The 17100-nt window shown below is 31.4% G+C and overlaps 1 protein-coding gene and 1 pseudogene across 1 annotated transcript; one reads left to right on the top strand and one right to left on the bottom strand.

Moving 5' to 3' along the window:
- Positions 1-3901: 3901 nt before the first annotated feature.
- On the top strand, positions 3902-4467 carry LOC130498647 (V-type proton ATPase subunit G2-like; annotated as a pseudogene).
- A 10970-nt stretch (positions 4468-15437) lies between these two features.
- On the bottom strand, positions 15438-16560 carry LOC130498430 (uncharacterized). The gene is made up of 3 exons (XM_056991782.1): positions 16435-16560; positions 15881-16191; positions 15438-15804 (listed from the first exon to the last, which is right to left on the bottom strand). Exons 2-3 carry the CDS (start codon positions 16176-16178, stop codon positions 15704-15706), a joined length of 399 nt encoding a protein of 132 aa, XP_056847762.1. The 5' UTR covers positions 16179-16191; positions 16435-16560; the 3' UTR covers positions 15438-15703.
- Between the last annotated feature and the right edge of the window lie 540 nt (positions 16561-17100).

The raw sequence follows: 17100 nt of genomic DNA, 5'->3' as shown, positions 1-17100 counted from the left end.
CTATATTGGCTGAGTAATCTATTTTGCTCAACTTGAACCCTAATATGGAATACCATATTAAGATTGATTCAGAACAAAAATAATAATTAAATAAATAAAATTCCGGTTGAAAAATGAACAAGCAAAAATATTGGGAGGCAATTTTTCAAATTATCAGAAATTTGACATTCAATCATAGGGATATTTTTGCTATAATATAACCCAGATCATATAGACTATAAATCCAGGTAGTATGAAAATGTCGAGGAGCAATGGTATATTCTCTTATATATTTCAAAACGAAAAACTTTTGCATTATCCGCTTTCGACATTAATTTAAATAAATTCAATGATACCGGCTGGAATGACAGATTCCAGATTCAGAGTATTACCATTTAATAAGTTAATGTCAATGCTCGGCTGATTTTGAAAACATATCACATAGAATAATGTTGGTGCTATTGAGTCACTTACAAAATTTAATTAATTATAACAGAAATAAACGATAGTGCGTTGCATAAACTATTGTCAAATTATTTCCAGGTCTCAAATAAAAGTATTATATATTAATGCTTAATGTTTACATGGTAGATATAGATTATCATAAACCTTGAGTTGTCCAAATGTTTGGATATTCTTGAATTTTATGACTCATATGAATATCTAAGAAAATTAACTAACACCTCCAAAATAAGTAATGTGTGTTTAATTAATGTATAAAGTAGAAATAATGAACCCATTTAGTATGAATATCTAAGAATTAACTTTTTATGGTTTGATACATGGTGACCACTGGACCGACTCTTACCGATCGGAACTGAAAGGGGTGGAATTATTGATATGGATATTATTCACCTACATGATACTGTTGAAAAGGTGCTGCAGTCTCACCGAAGACGACGACACATGGTAATAATTTTCAATCTCATCGAAGATAAAATTAAGAATCGAAAGATCAGCAGAGGATCTGATCAAACGAAGATATAAGGCTATGGGAAAACAGAGAAGCTTCATACAGCCCAATGTTTAGATCGAAAGAGATTTGGAAACTCTTAAAGGTGTAGCAACCACATATAGACTGGTCTCGAAGGATATGGTTTTCATATAACATTCTGAAATACTCAGTCATGGCTTGGCTAGCCATCCATAACATTTTCGCAACAGGAGACCTTATCTCACATTGGAATGTTCGAGGAGTGATAAACCTATAATTATGTCAAGACGCCCAGGAGACTCGCAATCATATGTTTTGGATGTAGCTATTTAGAGGAAGTATGGAAAAACCTCTCCCTGAAGTTTCTTTCGTCACAGGACACCGAGGAATGGGACGGGATTCATTTGCTTACTAAAGAACAGTTAATTGAAATAAGATCGAGTTATTTCTATTCAAATACCTTTTTCAGACGCCTGTTATATGCAATCTGGAAAGAACGAAATGGACGAGACATGAGGAAAATCATCTTTTCAGCAGCAGGATTGAATAAAGGAAGTGGACAAGCAGATCAGAAAACCAAATCTCTAGCATGGAAATTTGGAGGCAGTATCTTATGAAAAAAACATGCAACCATAGTTATTTTTCGACAGATTTTTCTTCATAAGAACTAGTTTCAGATTATTTCCAATTTCGTCTTCAAACATAAGTTACAGTCATTGTAAGAAATTTGTTTTTGATGAATATAATTAAGATTCATTTTTAAAAAATAGTTAGAAAAAATTTTGGTAACCATTTTCTGATCTACGCTTTGAGTGTGCAGTGCAGTGCATTGCATACCCGTAAGTATTATGCCTGTCATGTTGAAATGGTAAAGCTCTCAAAATTAAGATAATATTAGTTTTCAAATTATAACCAGAAACAACTATGATCAAATCTTGTAGCAAAAGAAAAAGAAACTATAATCAAATCAAGAAAAAAATATCAAGAAATACGAGCCGGCCAAAATACACAAAAATAATAATTACAGATAATGGAGTTTTGGATACGTGGGAAGAAACTAAACGTCACTGACACGTGAACGTGTAACGTTTCGGCCATGCTAAAAGTTCATGTCATTGTTAGATCTTTAAACAACATTAGATTAAATAGAATTAATAATTACTTACTAGTCCTATAAATCGCTTTCATCCGACAATGTCAACCAATAGCTCGATGATAAAACCTTAGCTGACTTACTTTTTTAATATTAAACTAAATAATAATTCGTGTTAAGTTTCAACTTCTGGTTTCATAAGATAATCCGATGGATAACATTACTCAATTCTTTAATTAGTAGCTCAACCGGTCAGAAAATAAAGTAGTTTGCTTTTTCATCTCTCTTGTTTTACTGTGGATCTATATATTTTCTGTAAACACACGCAAAAGAACAATAAAATTTTGCTACGCCAAACAAGACTGGCGGCTTTTGAATAAATGAGATGCCGATGACGAAATACTTAGCGATCAACGTACTTTTAAAATGACTGTAACACAAATAAATATATAAGGTCTCTATATATAATATATGAATGGTCATGATGATCATACATACATAAGAGTATAAGACTTTACTCCAGGCAATGACGTGGTTTATGCAATGATTATTCTTTTGTATTTCAACTGGGTCCACCTAAGAAACCATTCTTATCCCACATATGATGCACATAGATCATATTACGGATAAATTGGTGTTTCAGCAGAGTAGTAAATAAAATGCGTTAATCAATCTACGATACATGACCACTTTCGAATTAAAAAACATCCAAACTTTTGAAATTAAGCTACGCCTCCTACGTGTCTCTTACAAAGTCTCTAGGTTTATTCTATTACATTATCGATTATTTTTATTTTTTTGGTAGAATTACATTATCGATTATTGAAACGTGTTGTTATCAATAAGTGTGCAATCGATATTCAGATTTGTAGATGTAGTTGACATTACACTCCATTATAATTAATAGTTAATAAATGTGTTGAAACTTGAGAAAAACAAATCCTGTCGAGCGTTGACCTAGTCCTCATTTCCATCGCAAAAATAGATTCTTCTTTGTAGGCCTACTTCTTTGGTTAATGAATCGAAACAATCTTGGTTCTTGAGTATTATAAGAAGAACGGACAAAGATTAATACTACGTCTTTTTAGTTCAACGTTAAAAATTAAGACATTAAAACTTTCTCTCTTTTTCTCTATTTGGCTAGTATAATAGAGCTTACAGCCAATGTTATAATTCCTTCACGTCTAACTAACATAACTATTTTTCTATGGTAAAAAGAAAACTGGATGTGGCAGGCTGTTGTTTAGTTTTTTTTGGGGTAAAAGCTGTTGGTTTAGTTGTTTATGTCGGTGTGGTTGTGCTCTAATTTGAAATCTGGTGGAAGAAAAAACAATTTCCGTTATGTTTTCGGTATTAGTGCATTGTGGATTTCCGACCTAGAGAGAGACTAAGATCTAAAGACCATACTTTTAATAAAACAAAAAAAATGTTTAAAAGTTGTAATTTTACAGATATACGCGTGCTCGTGGCTTGCATTTAAACTCAAGAGTGGGCTGGCGCGTGTATACTTTATGGCCCATTAACACTCGTCTTCTGCTCTCTTCTTGTACTTCTGTATTGGAAAATATTCAATATGATCTAAAACGTTCCTTATTCAAATCTCTCTCGTCTTCTCCTTCTCTCAAATTTCGCCATTGAAAGCAGGTATATATTTCTTCTCCCTCTCCCCCTAGATTTATATATATATAATCAAAGTATCCCGTTATGCTCGGCTTGATCAAATCTGCGTTGACTCTTTAGAACAATGTTTGTGTAGTTCGTTTAGACAATGCCTAGACACTCGCATTCGGAGTTCTCATAGTTTATGAAATTCACAAACTTAATATGATCTTAATCAAATGATTTTTGCTGTTCTTGAAAAACAGAAATAGATTCTTAAACTTATTCAAGAAAACATGGAATCCACAAGTAACCATGGAGGTATCCAGCAACTGCTTGCTGCCTGAACACGAAGCTCAGCAGATTGTCAATGCCGCTAGGACCGGTAATCACAAGCTCCGTTCTGTACATTCCGTCTGAAACTATAAAGTTCTTGCATCTGATTGAGTTACATATAGTTAATGTCTTTGGTTTGACTATCATTAGATTGGAACTTAGAGCTCGTTGTGTATGTATATATTTTGGGTTTTAGCAAAAAATGGCGAGACTGAAGCAAGCCAAGGAAGAGGCTGAAACAGAGGTTGCTGAGCACAAAACCAGTACTGAGCATGGTTTCCAGAGGAAACTCCAAGAGGTAAATTAATAAAACAAACACGTGTGCGTAAGCTTTCTAAGACTTGTTATTGATGAGAGAACTTTACTGCGAAAAAAAAACAGACCAGTTGAGATTCAGGTGCAAACGTGAAGAGGCTTGAGCAAGAAACTGATGCCAAGATCGAGCAGTTGAAGAACGAAGCTTCGAGGATTTCCAAAGATGTTGTGGAAATGCTTCTGAACACATGTGACCACAATGAAGAACTGACATATGTCACACACAAGCAAACCATCGGCTGGTTAAATGGTTTCAAGTGTTGGATTTGTTCATTCGTTTCTTTTAATGTTTTGTGGGTTCTGGATTTGAAGTGTTGCTATTGATTTTCAATTTGTGTCTTGAGTTGTTGTATTCATCTCTCCCTAAAGATGCATAGGACTTTTGAGTTTGTAATAAAACTAAGAACAAAGGAGCCCCATTGGATTTTGTACTAGCCAAATTGAAACCTGATATGATCAGTGATCGGGGCAGGCTCTAGACGGGTTGGACTTGGTCCATGATAAAGCCTATGCTAATTCCTAATAAAGTCAGTGATCTGAATATAAAAGAGAGATTCTCTATGTTTTCTTTCAAAATCAAAACAAACACTTAAATGGAGAATCAGTAACAAAATGCAAACAAAAATTAAGCGTTGGATGAAATAGTATAGAACTAAAGTAAAGAAAAGATTTAACATTAAGGTGATTAAGAACGTCTAAGCAATTTCAGACAAATGGTAACTGGAACTCCTTAGATTGCAATGTTATTTTTGGTCAACACGTTGCAATATGTTGCAATCTCTCTTGGTGACTCATTTCATTTGGTAAGTCGCTTAAGAAAAATGGAGATGATTTATATCGGCAAGGGACCTCAAAAGTAAGAAAATGGGGGTGAAAGGTGATCATGAACGATGATCAACAATATTAGGTAATATTTGTATATGACCATAGTGGTTTTTTTAGAAGAAAAGAAAATTAAATAGCATATGATTTGTTATTTTAACACTATATATGCGAGTAACAGTATATAAACTAGTAATATAACCCAAAGAGACTAATAAGTACTTTTAATTTTATATGTATATATGAATGTTTGTAGATGAGGACAGGTAACTATTCAGGTCTAAGAATACCTCTATTTGAAATATCAAAAAACTTATGGTAAAGAATAATTAAAAAATGTGAAGAAAAGTTAAAATTCATGAAACATAATTTTATAAGAGGTATAATTTTATTTTTTATTTAAATTTAAATATACAAGTAAATTCTGTTAAAATATTGATAGTTTTGTTTAAGAACTTTTCTAAAGTTTGAAGGAATAAAAGTGCTCTAAAACTACTCTATACGCATAATATTAGTTGCCAGATTCCTATAATTATCTTTGTTTCTGTTCAGGTACACGTACCAAAGAAGTTAAGAAAAATATATAGGCAATCAATCAGAGAAATTTTTTTTTTCTATAAAATTTATCTTAAAAGGTTCAAAATTTGGAGCTTATACAAAACCATCACTAGTTTGCATACTTGTTGTATCCATTTCTCTCAATCTGCATATATTTTTATTCTTTTTCTTTCGCTCTCCAGCATATCTTCTTGTATTTAAGCTCTTACTTTACCTCTCTCATCCATTCTTGTCATCCATATATATGCATAATGCATCAATCCATACATACAAATTTCATCTCTTTTTTCCATTACTCTCTTGTTCCAAAGTTTCCTATGTCTCTTCCATTCTCCATTTTATATACGTACGAATTATTGTAATCGAAGTTTTATTTACGATTAGTTTAACTTGTGTATGAGATCTAGGGTTTGTTTCTTTTCCATCAAACTTTGCTGCATATTATTCAAAATTATGCTCTCTTGGTTTCTAGTGTTATTCTTTAAATTTGCGGCAGTTCACGTCAAGAATAGACTTTTTTTAATCCCTTGCTTCTAGTTCTCAGAGTTTCATCAAGATTTTTGTGTGGTGTTCAGTGTACCCTGAGTACAAGATCGAAAAAAATGCATTGATATCCATATATAGCGTACATTACACATACACAAACAATAGATAGAGAGCTTCCTTGAGTCCATTCACAGGTTGTGATATGATCCAATTAGCCTCCGACTCATTCATCCAAATACCGAGTCACAAAAATTGAAACTAACTCGTTAAATGAATGTATGATGCGGTAGACAAATTGGATCATTGATTCTCTCTGATTGGACTGAAGGGAGCTCCTCTCCTTTAGGTATTCCAATTTTCTTGATCAATCTTGAATTTTAGTTGTCCCTGCATAAACGTATCGTCTTACTTCAAATCTGGTCATAGATGCATAACATTTCGTACGTATCATGGTAAAACTAACCTTCGGTATCTTGGGTTCTTATGTTTTCAGAGCATCGTTTTGAAGAATGTGACCAACGTGTTAGTGTTTAGTCCTGGTATCTCCCACTTTCTTCATAACTACCGGCGTATGCAATTAATCATCTTTTAGGTTAACCAAATGTGGCTTGATGAACCCTAGCGAGTTAATTAGGTTTTCCTTCTTTTTTGAATGTTAGCTAGGTTTTCCTTTTTCCTAATAATTCTACCACTGATTTAGTTAATATATATATTAATATATATTATATATACACACACACACAATAACCTTGTGAATTTATCATATTTACAAGTAGGGTTACGTCTGTATTTGAAAATAGCTCGAATGAAAGAAAAAAATGGATAAAGCTGGAGGAAAAACTATTAGCCATGTTTTTTCTTTCGGGTTTTTAGGGCATCTCCAACCCCACTCTATTTTTTACACTAAACTCTATTATAGTAAAAATACTCTTCAACTCCACTCTTTATCCTACTCTAAAATAGTGTAACTCTATTTTTTACTCTATATTCGAAGTAATTATATTTCTTACTTTCTTATAGAATTAAAAATAAATTTATGCTGTCGTCCTTTTATTTTCCAATCTTTTTATTTTGTAATATTTTATTTAATTTAATAATTATGCTAACAACACATAATTATGTTTAAACAATATATATATATATATAATATATAAAACGTTTAAAATTTATTATTATTAGCCAAAACAAGCAATAAAATTTAAAATAATTTTTATAAGATGAAAAAAACTTATTTCACAATCCGAAATTAATTAATGATCATTTGTGGGAAAAATACACTTGTAAGGATGTCTAAATTAAAATGCATTATGCTATTAGTATAATGTAATGTAATATTTAATATAATAAATGTTCGATATAGATATATAATTTATGAAAACTTTGGGGAAAAAAATAAAAATGTAAGGGATCGATCTGTAAGTTTTGTAAATAAAAGGTATTAGTTGTAAAATTAAAATAATATATTTACAATATTTATTTTTAGAATTAAATATAAAGTAAACCATTGGAGATAAACTATATCCTATTGTAGAGTATCACTATATTAGAATGAAAGCTATTCTAAAATAGAATAACCATTTAAGATGGTCTTAGGAGTTTAATACTGCAGCAACAAGTTCCCTTAATTTTCATTTTATTTTGCATTTTCCGATTGTAAATGGCCCTCCTCTATTCAATGACATTCTTTAGTCTTTTTGAACTTTTAGTGTATTTAATTTATACTAGATTTTGATCCGCGCTTTCAAAGCGCGGATTTATGTTTGGTGAAAATTTTATATAATCACATTTATCTTATATACGTATTTATATAATCCGTCATATATGTATTTTATATTCAGATTTATGTTCGGTAAAACTATATTATACATGTATTTTTAGGTTTTTAATTTTGAATTAGATATTTTAAATATAAATCAATATAACAGTTTTATAGTTTTGATCGGTGTTTTGAAATTCGACTGAGACCTGCGGTTGAACGGATTACCGGTTGATCAAAGATAAATTCAGTTTGGGTTTGAAAAAAAAAACAAAATTTAAAAATCCAATAAAAACTACTAAAATCGAAATCCAGTTACCGGTTGAACCACTGGTTGAACCAATAAACAATTTTTATTTTTTATAAATAATTTTTGTTAGATAGTTGGGATTATATTTAGGAAAAAGCGGTTTAAAACCAAACCATTAAATAATTTGAGAAAAAACGATGCAGTTTCAAACATGTCCGGTTGGAAAAATATTAAAATGATGCAGTATCAAATACGGAATAATCACATACCAAAATTGAATTAAGAAACCGGTGGTTAATGACAAACCAAAAACAATTAAAAAAGGAACCAATGCAGAATGTTCAAAATGTCATTAATGAATACAAAAGAAAATCTTTTTAATAGGGGTAAATAGAGTAAAAATCCAAATGTGCTTGTTCTTTAATAGTATAGATTTTAAAATCGCTTCGTTTTCTGGTTTTCTAGCCTTGGGAAGTTTGAATGACTTTTGTATGTCAATTGCGAAATTCATTTGTACGTGTATATATTTTCGTTATTTATTTATAGCTAAGTAACACTCGATTAAATCACTGTAAATTCGCAGACATACTTAATTAAGGTTTTGCAGAAATTATTGATGATGTTCAAAACAGTGGAGTCATAACGGAAATGTATTTACATTTGATGAAGTTCTATTTATGTTTTTACGAACGATTTTTTCCATATGTTTAGATGTTACATTGTAATGTCGGTCTGAGTTTTCTGTCATACTTCCCTCTTCCTTTTCTATTTCGCCTTTTTGTTAGTTTGAACCAGCAAGAAGTATGGCCAATTATCAAACCGATCAGCCAGGACCTACATCATTCCCTGAGTGCTTTTCCAGAGTATGTTGTAACATACTAATAATGTTCGTAGGTTATATTCTGTAATAACATTGTGGGTAAAATCTGTAGTGGAGGTTGATTGATAAACCTTTTTATGGATGATGAAGAGATTAATGAAAGTTAATGGTGAGCTAAAAAAACAGCCCTTAGGTATATGGAGTTGCGTGTATAATGTGTGTGTATATATCCTTTGTAATCAATCAGTGTCATCTATTTCAAATTTGTAAGGATGTAGGATAAATGGTAAACAAGGTTTTTATCATACTATCACATATTTTCTTTACAGACGCAAGACGCATGAATGAAAAATATCGTTACAAAAAAAATGAAAGCTTAAGTAATCTCCGATCATAACATTTAATTTGGTACTAAAATACCATTTTATTTTGATTGTGTAGTATCTTTCTCTTCATATAATTTGATGGAAATCGGTAACCAAGCAAAATGAGAAAGTGTGGTCGCCAGTTGCACCTATGATCAACTGGATCGAATCATCAGTCTAAAATGAATGACTCATGCTGCTATTGGTTAATGTTTGGTGAAAAAAAAGCATAGTTACGAACATGTTAAGTATAAAAAATATACGTAATTTAGTGAAACGGTTCTCCTAATTATTCGTTCTAGGAGCTAAAGTATTTCGCTAAGCTAAATTTAAAGAAATGGTTCTTCTCATTGAAATTCGATGCCTAGTGATATAAAATATATTTCCATGTTGGAATTTATAGATACATTGAGGTAACGCTTTTGCTTTAGAAATGCCTGGCCTTAAAAGTTAAACTACCTCATATCACGGTTTTAAAGATTTCTTACTCTAGTTTATTTCTTTTCCCCCTAGTTTAATGTTTTGTACACGCATATTCTACCTTGAATCCGGAGTAATGACGTTTGTTTATGCTCGAGTTTTTTTTCTTTTGACGAAATATATTTAGTATGAATATGATGTTAAAATGACACCATAGTTTGATATTAACAAAAAAACTCTATATACGTTAATATGTTTTTATACTGTTCGAATCATAGTTATTCTCATGTTACCATTTATATCCTAAATACTTACTTTTGTGATGAAATAGCTTTGATTTGAAAATCAAAGCTAAATAAGAAAATCAAAGCTATTTCATGGTTCGACTGTGTAGCATTCAAGTAGAAGCCAAGCCATCCATCACTAACAACTTCATTCACGTGACAATGTTGACCCCAAATCAAACTTACTTGACCCGACCTGTGTGGCCACTATACAACACGCGAATTGATGAAATTTGAATTATTATAATTTTATGAGTATGAACCTTTTTTTTTCTGAGTATGAACTTTAAAAGAAAAAAGATGGGAATATCATCACATCAGTCTACCTGCTAGCTTCGGTTTTTTTTTTGTCACAACTTTAACAAAATAAAAAAAAAATTAGTCTAATCAAACTTTTTCTCACCCGTCCATCTGCACATCTAGTCTAATGCTACTCTTTTCATCTCCTTCATCATTTATGTACTATTATTTTGTTTTTGTAAAATAGTTTTTTTAAACAAAAAAATGTTAAATCCGGATCTGTTAAAGACAGAAATTTAACATCCGGATGAAAGTATAGTCCGCGTATAGTCTATTTCCTGGACATTCAAATAAGCCAAAAGCAATAATTTATATCCGTATAGTCAACAGAGGTCGAACAAACATAAAATAGTCCTTCAATTTAACCGTTAACAGTATAGTTCGTGACCAACGAACCTGCTTAGAAATCAACCGTTCATACTGTTTTCCATTGGTGTAACAGTTGGCTTGGATAATTTGGGGATTGGTTAAACAGCCGTAATGTACTAGTAATTTATAGTCTATCTGTTTCAAATTGTAGTTAAAAACATCACTAATAAAAAATGGTTTTTATTTTTAAAAAGTAATATTTAATTTATTATTTCAATCAGTTATAAAAGTTTTATATAATTTAATTGGTCACACAATTCAATAAATATAAAAATTGTATTGAAATATTAAAATTACGGAGTATACTTTTTGATTAAACTACTTATCTTATGAAATAGAGCACTGATCTTTAATTAACAGCTGACATGATTTTTGTTGTCCAACAGAATATCAGTATATACATAAAATAGTAATAATAATAATTTTTTGAAATCAAGAATTATATAACATACTATTTGTGTTATTGTCCGATATATTTTTTATAATATATTATCTTTTTGTATCTTATATATTTAAATAGAAATCATAACCTTGATTCATGTGTGCTATTTTTAAGAATAGATCCTAACTAAAAACAATTATTATTTATTTACGATATAAAAATATAAAATTATTGTATTTAAAAGTTATATATACATTTAAATATATAAATAACCTTAAAATATATATTAAATATATAAAACAAATATCTGCACGGTTGTGCGGATCCAGATCTAGTTTTACTTGAGATACAAATGTTATTTACTATATCGCTCAAACCTACCTGGCCAACCAAGATTTGTGGTACATCTAGGTTTCGATGTACGAACACGGAATTGTTCCCAGTTAGATTGTAACTTTGAGTCAGGAACATTAAATATGCTATCTTTATATAAAAGGAAAAAAAAACTATCGACACTCCAGAGTTACATAAAAGATTTATATTCATAATGTTTTTTTTATCAAATATATTCAATTATTCATAAGGTTAACCGAAAGAGTGACAACAGGATTCCAATGCGTTATTGGACATACCATGATATGACTCTGTCCTTCTACAGCTGTTTTAGCTCATCTGCTACAAAAATATATATATATATATATATATATATACATTATTTGATAATAAAACAGAAATGGTAAAAAAAAACTGCAGAGATTCCATCAATCTTCTTGTAGTTTTCTCATCATCAGATCTGTATAGGTCAGAGAAAAGACAAAATCCTGAATACAAATACTGGAGTTTTGTGAAGTCTACACTGACACCATGATAGTTCAAGTAAAATACTAAAATTATTAGTTTTATTATTTTCATAGTTGATTCTCTTTCTTTTTTTTTAATACTTTTTCTGTACCTTTTCTGTTTTAATATGAGAAATTTTATTAAAACTGAATCAATGCAGATATGTAAGTGTGTTTCTGTTGCTGCAACCTTATCTGTACATGATCACTATTAACAAAACTGTGCAAATTTTGTTGCTGTTTAAAAAATTCGAAAACTAGGAGAAACGAAGTTCATATCAATTTGGACTGGAACGTGAATGACATTTTGTTGAGGGTGAAATGGATACACAAACTCATGGTTAAGCAGACACACACTCACTTAGACCATTTACAATGGGCTTGTTGAATTTTTCACAGTTAAACCTTTGTAATGATTCAGCTGAAATTCAAAATTGTTAACTTAGATTCGATTGTGTTAGAAATTTATATAACTAGTTGAAAAGAGGAAAAGTGGAAGCACAAAGACACATGTCACATAATGGAACATTGCTTTTAAAAATATAAAAATTGAATATATGATTTTCTTATTGGCTGCCTATAAATTTTTGGTATTTTATTTTCACCCTGATTATATAAAATCAATTATTTGATTTTAATCAAAATTAAATCATTTTAAAATCTCTATAAATAGAGATTTGCTTTATTTTATTTGGAGAGTAAGAAATATTTTTATAAAACATATTTCAAGATTAATTATTTAAAATGTGTTAACTATTAAAAATATATATTTTGTTTAAGAAAATTATTTGTATTAGATATTTAATTGAGTTACATTTTATTATTTTTAGTATATCAATACATAAGTATAAAATGGTAGGACAGAGTGTTATTTAGAGATAAAATTTATATAGATTTTTCACTAATAGATAAGAAAAGAAAGATGATGTGGATTGTGAAATTGTAAATTAGACTATTGAATCTTTACCACCATTGTTGATAGTCCTACCTGTTTGGTCAGTTTCATTTATTTTATTCCAAAAGGGTGAATTTTAGTTTTCCCCATCACTTGACGTGACCATTCAGTAACATATAGTTTCACATTTTCCACCAATTCATATGCATTTAGGCTAATTCGAATGAAAATCAGGCTTCGTCAAAAAGTAACTCATAAAGGTGCTAGTGTAAAGGAAGGAAAAAGAGAGAAACCAAAAAGCTTAGAGAGAGAAAATATTAGAGAGAGAAAAGCTCCGGTGAGGTATTTACATCCGGCCGACGGTGTGGCTTCCATAGCCATCGTCGGTCCGGCCTTTGTGTTAGTCCTCTCTTCAATCATTGTAAGTGTATGTCTGTCTGCTTCCGGCGTCGCACTCTTTTCGTGGTGGGCGTTCGGCTTTTGTTCCCGACGTCGCATCTTTTTCGTGGTGGGCGTTCGGCTCTTGTTTCCGGCGTGGTTCCTTTCCGTTAAAGGGGAACGGTCGGCTCTAGTTTCCGTGTCATCTTGTCTTGCTGTGGGCGGCGGCATCTCTATTAGGGTTTGCTTTTTTGTTTTTTTTTGTTTTTCGTTTTGGTGGCTTTCTATGTGGGTGGGGTTTCGCTTTTTTTCAGGATGAGATCTCGGGTTTTGATTGAAGCTCTCTGAGAAAGGAAGGTTCTGTGTTTGAAGATGGTGATTTCGATGGCTTAGGAGTGGATGAGATCTCGAATGACCCTCGATGAAGCTCTCCGTAAAAAAGTCAGGCGAAGTAAAGGTGTTTGTAGTTACAGTCTCCAGTGTCTTGCGGAATGAAATCAGACGTATACCGACGAAATTGAGTTTCCGGCGTGTCTGTCGACGGTGAGGCGTAGCGGTGTTGGTCGGGATGGTGAAGGCGTGACGCATGTCTCTGCGATGCGGAGAATTGAAACACGTGGAAGACTTTTCGCGATTGTGTCAGTAGGAGCATGTGGACTTGTGTCGGTAGTGACTTTAGGCTTTTTGTGGTTGTAATTTATTTTTAGCCTTTTCTGTTTTAATGAGTTTGCGGATTAGGATTGTAACGGGGTTATCCCTTATTCTTGACCTCTGGGCCTTTTAATATAACTTTGACCGGAAAAGAAATTCGATTGAAACTCAAATCATCAAAATTTAAATTTGGTGTAATTTCATTTACAATAAATAATAAAGTTACATCATCCAACTAAAATAAGTGTAAGATTATTCATCACAACAAATATTTAATTTATATTTTATTTAATAATATAGTTCAACTATTGTTATTAATCGGTCCAAATTTATAAGTAAACATAAATATATTGTATTATTGTATTTTTAAATTATTTTTTTCATAATTAATATTTTTTCAAGTAAAAAATACTAAGTAATTATTATTATTTTTATATTATAACAAATAAATATCATAGAAATTTTATCTTTTATTTTAAGTTAAAAGTCACTGAATGATTATTATCTTATAATGTATTTTTATTTTAAAATATATATTATAATCTTTACTTAAGTTGTATTTAATCAGTAATGAAAAATTAATAATATTACATTATTGTAAAGTTAGATGTAATAGTAAATAATTAAAATTATGTCACACTATTAAATTCATCAAACATTAAAATAACTTTTTTAATTTTTAATTTTATAATATAGTTAAACTTACAAGTTTTATTAAAATAAATATATTATTCTATGTGCTTTTCATAATTAAGAGTTTGTAGTTTTAATATAATATTTATATAAAAGGTATAGTATTATTAAACCGAAAATATAAATGTACATAAATATTATAAATATAAAATTACAAAAGGAAGATTTTGATTCATCATTCATTATTATTGAATTTTGAAGATTTTTTTCCCAGCTAAAACATCATATATTTCCCTTCCAGTTCCAGGTGTACGGTCAAAATATTTTTGTTGCTAAAATTTTTGAATCCTTTTAAGGAAGAGGCGAAGATTTTTCTTTTTTTCTTCATTTTACTACGGAATATAAATGGCTTAAATTGTCGACCAACATAAATCAAAGACAGGTTTAGGCCCATATAAGCCCAATATTATAGATTTGGTCTAGATTTATTTCCAGCTAAACCCAACAATTATAGACTTCGCCCATTCTTACTACCGCAGGAGACGAGGTTATCCATTTGTTCGATGGTTACATTCGGTAGTGAGAGAGGACTGTTTTTTTTTTACGTTGAGCGTTTAAGGTAAAGAAACACATATGAGGAGATAGTGAAGATGTTGCAGATTGCAGTGTCATGCGTTGTCAAAGCACCAGACCAGAGGCCGAAGATGTCTGATTTGGTTAAAGCTAATGGAGAACGTTGGAAACTGACGAGCCAGTCTTGAGCCTAAACACAAATCCGAACATGGAGCCTCCAAGATGTCCACGCCGAGTGAAACTTGACGAATCTACAAAAACTGAAATCTGCTCCTGTTCTATAATTTTTTAGTAAGTATACCTCCTCTTGTGTATCTTTTGAGTTGTCATCTCACATAATTGATTTTAGAGGTTTCCACACTGTTGTTTTGATGTCTCTTAGAAAACACACAGCTTAACAGATTAAAAAAATAGCATAAACAAGCTTCTTGATAGCATCTCATGTTTTAACTACTTACAACTTGAACAGTCTGAAAATACTTTTGAGGATAGAAGCTGCTTCTGTTGCTACCTTTTTGTTAGGCTAAATCCACTTAACATACAAACTACCTTTCTGAAAACCATAAACAACACCAACACATCAAAGATAAGATTCATAGTCATTTACTAAACAACCAACTTTACTACTTTTTACTCTCTACTTCTCCATCTCCTTCAAGTTCTTGATCAGATATAAAAGGATAACTTTTCTTGGTTCTCAGAATCACTCCGTCCTCCACTGCTCTCGCTTCCGTTCCCTTCATCATCATCACTGATCTCAATCACAACTGCATCCAAGAAACATGTTTACACAACCCCAAAAATCATACACAACAAAACATATGAAAGACAAAAAAAACACACCTTTACGATCCTCTCCAAGTGTTGCAGCAGTCCCTGAATCCTCACCGGTTACTTCAGAAGACATCAAGTCTTGGATATCCTTTTCGACGGTCTCTAGGTTCTTCTGCAGTTCGAGATACTTCTTCTCCCAATACTCATCCTCTTTCTTAGGCAGCACTGCCTCACTCAGCTTCTTCTCGAGAAGCTCGATTGCTAAGATTGTGGTTTCATGGTCTCTCAACAAAGTCTCGTGCTTTCTTTTCAGAATCTCGTGTTCAGCGAATGAGACACTTTCACCAACTGCTAATTCCCCAGACATTGGATGTCTTAAACTGGAATTACCACAAAAAAAAATCACAATTTCTTAAATTTTAGAAACCCTAAACCCCCAATTCTAAGATTTGTTTCACACCAGAAATAACTCATGATGGAAATAAACTGAATAATTAATAAAAATTAGCACTACCTAGAACGAACTTTCAACTAGTTTGAAGAAATCAAGCGAAACAGAGGAAAAAAAAAGACTCTTTTTCTCAGAAAATGTAACTCGGAAAGAAAAATTGTTCCTTTCTTACCTTGAAACGCGGCTAGTATCGGGTCTAGTGGCGATTACGCGGCGGAGATGGCAATCGTATCCGTGGAAGTGGAGTCTCTCTCTCGAGAGAGCGATAAAAGTGCCCTAAGAAAAGAGAGCGGGAAATGCAAAACGAGTATTGTAGAGAAGATGCAACTCTTTATTTTATATTAGTCCTACCCCAAGCCCATTTGTTTTTTTGTTCGAAAGCCCAAGCCCATTTATACTATACAATTACAACCAAAAGAATAGTATGAAAAATGACAAGTGTCATTTGATGAAATAGTTTTTCTTTTTTACTAAAAATGATTTAAGATAGTAATTCTTGAACAAATCGAAAACATTCTGTTATAACTTCAGCAGTACTGTAAACTGTGATCATAATCAGGTTATTAGACTAATACTGCCTCTTTATTGATTCTTTTTTTAGTAATGGTCGAGTATAGTAAAAGAATACAGAAAAGTCCAAAGCAATAAACTACAATGATGAAGCTAAAGTTGATCTTTTAATCTCCTTGATTCAAAGGAATGTGTTTCTCATCGTCTCTTCAGTTTCCAGGTAAACAATTGGTAGTACATTCTTAGTCGAAACACGTTTCAAACGACTCCTTTTAAATTTTAAAAGGGTATAAAATATTTAATTTTACAAGCTTGTGGCTGTCTTGGC

This window comes from Raphanus sativus, chromosome 8 (genome assembly GCF_000801105.2).
Source record: "Raphanus sativus cultivar WK10039 chromosome 8, ASM80110v3, whole genome shotgun sequence".
Lineage (NCBI taxonomy): Eukaryota > Viridiplantae > Streptophyta > Magnoliopsida > Brassicales > Brassicaceae > Raphanus > Raphanus sativus.
Note: the sequence above shows the minus strand (reverse complement) of the source record. Positions and strands in the feature narration are given on the sequence as shown.

What these genes read in the sequence shown, in the direction of transcription:
- LOC130498430 (XM_056991782.1), bottom strand. Translation starts at nt 16,178, where the DNA reads ATGTCTGGGGAATTAGCAGTTGGTGAAAGTGTCTCATTCGCTGAACAC. An exon ending in ACTTGGAGAGGATCGTAAAG is followed by an intron (nt 15,805 to 15,880) that starts GTGTGTTTTTTT and finishes TCTTGGATGCAG; the next exon opens with TTGTGATTGAGATCAGTGAT.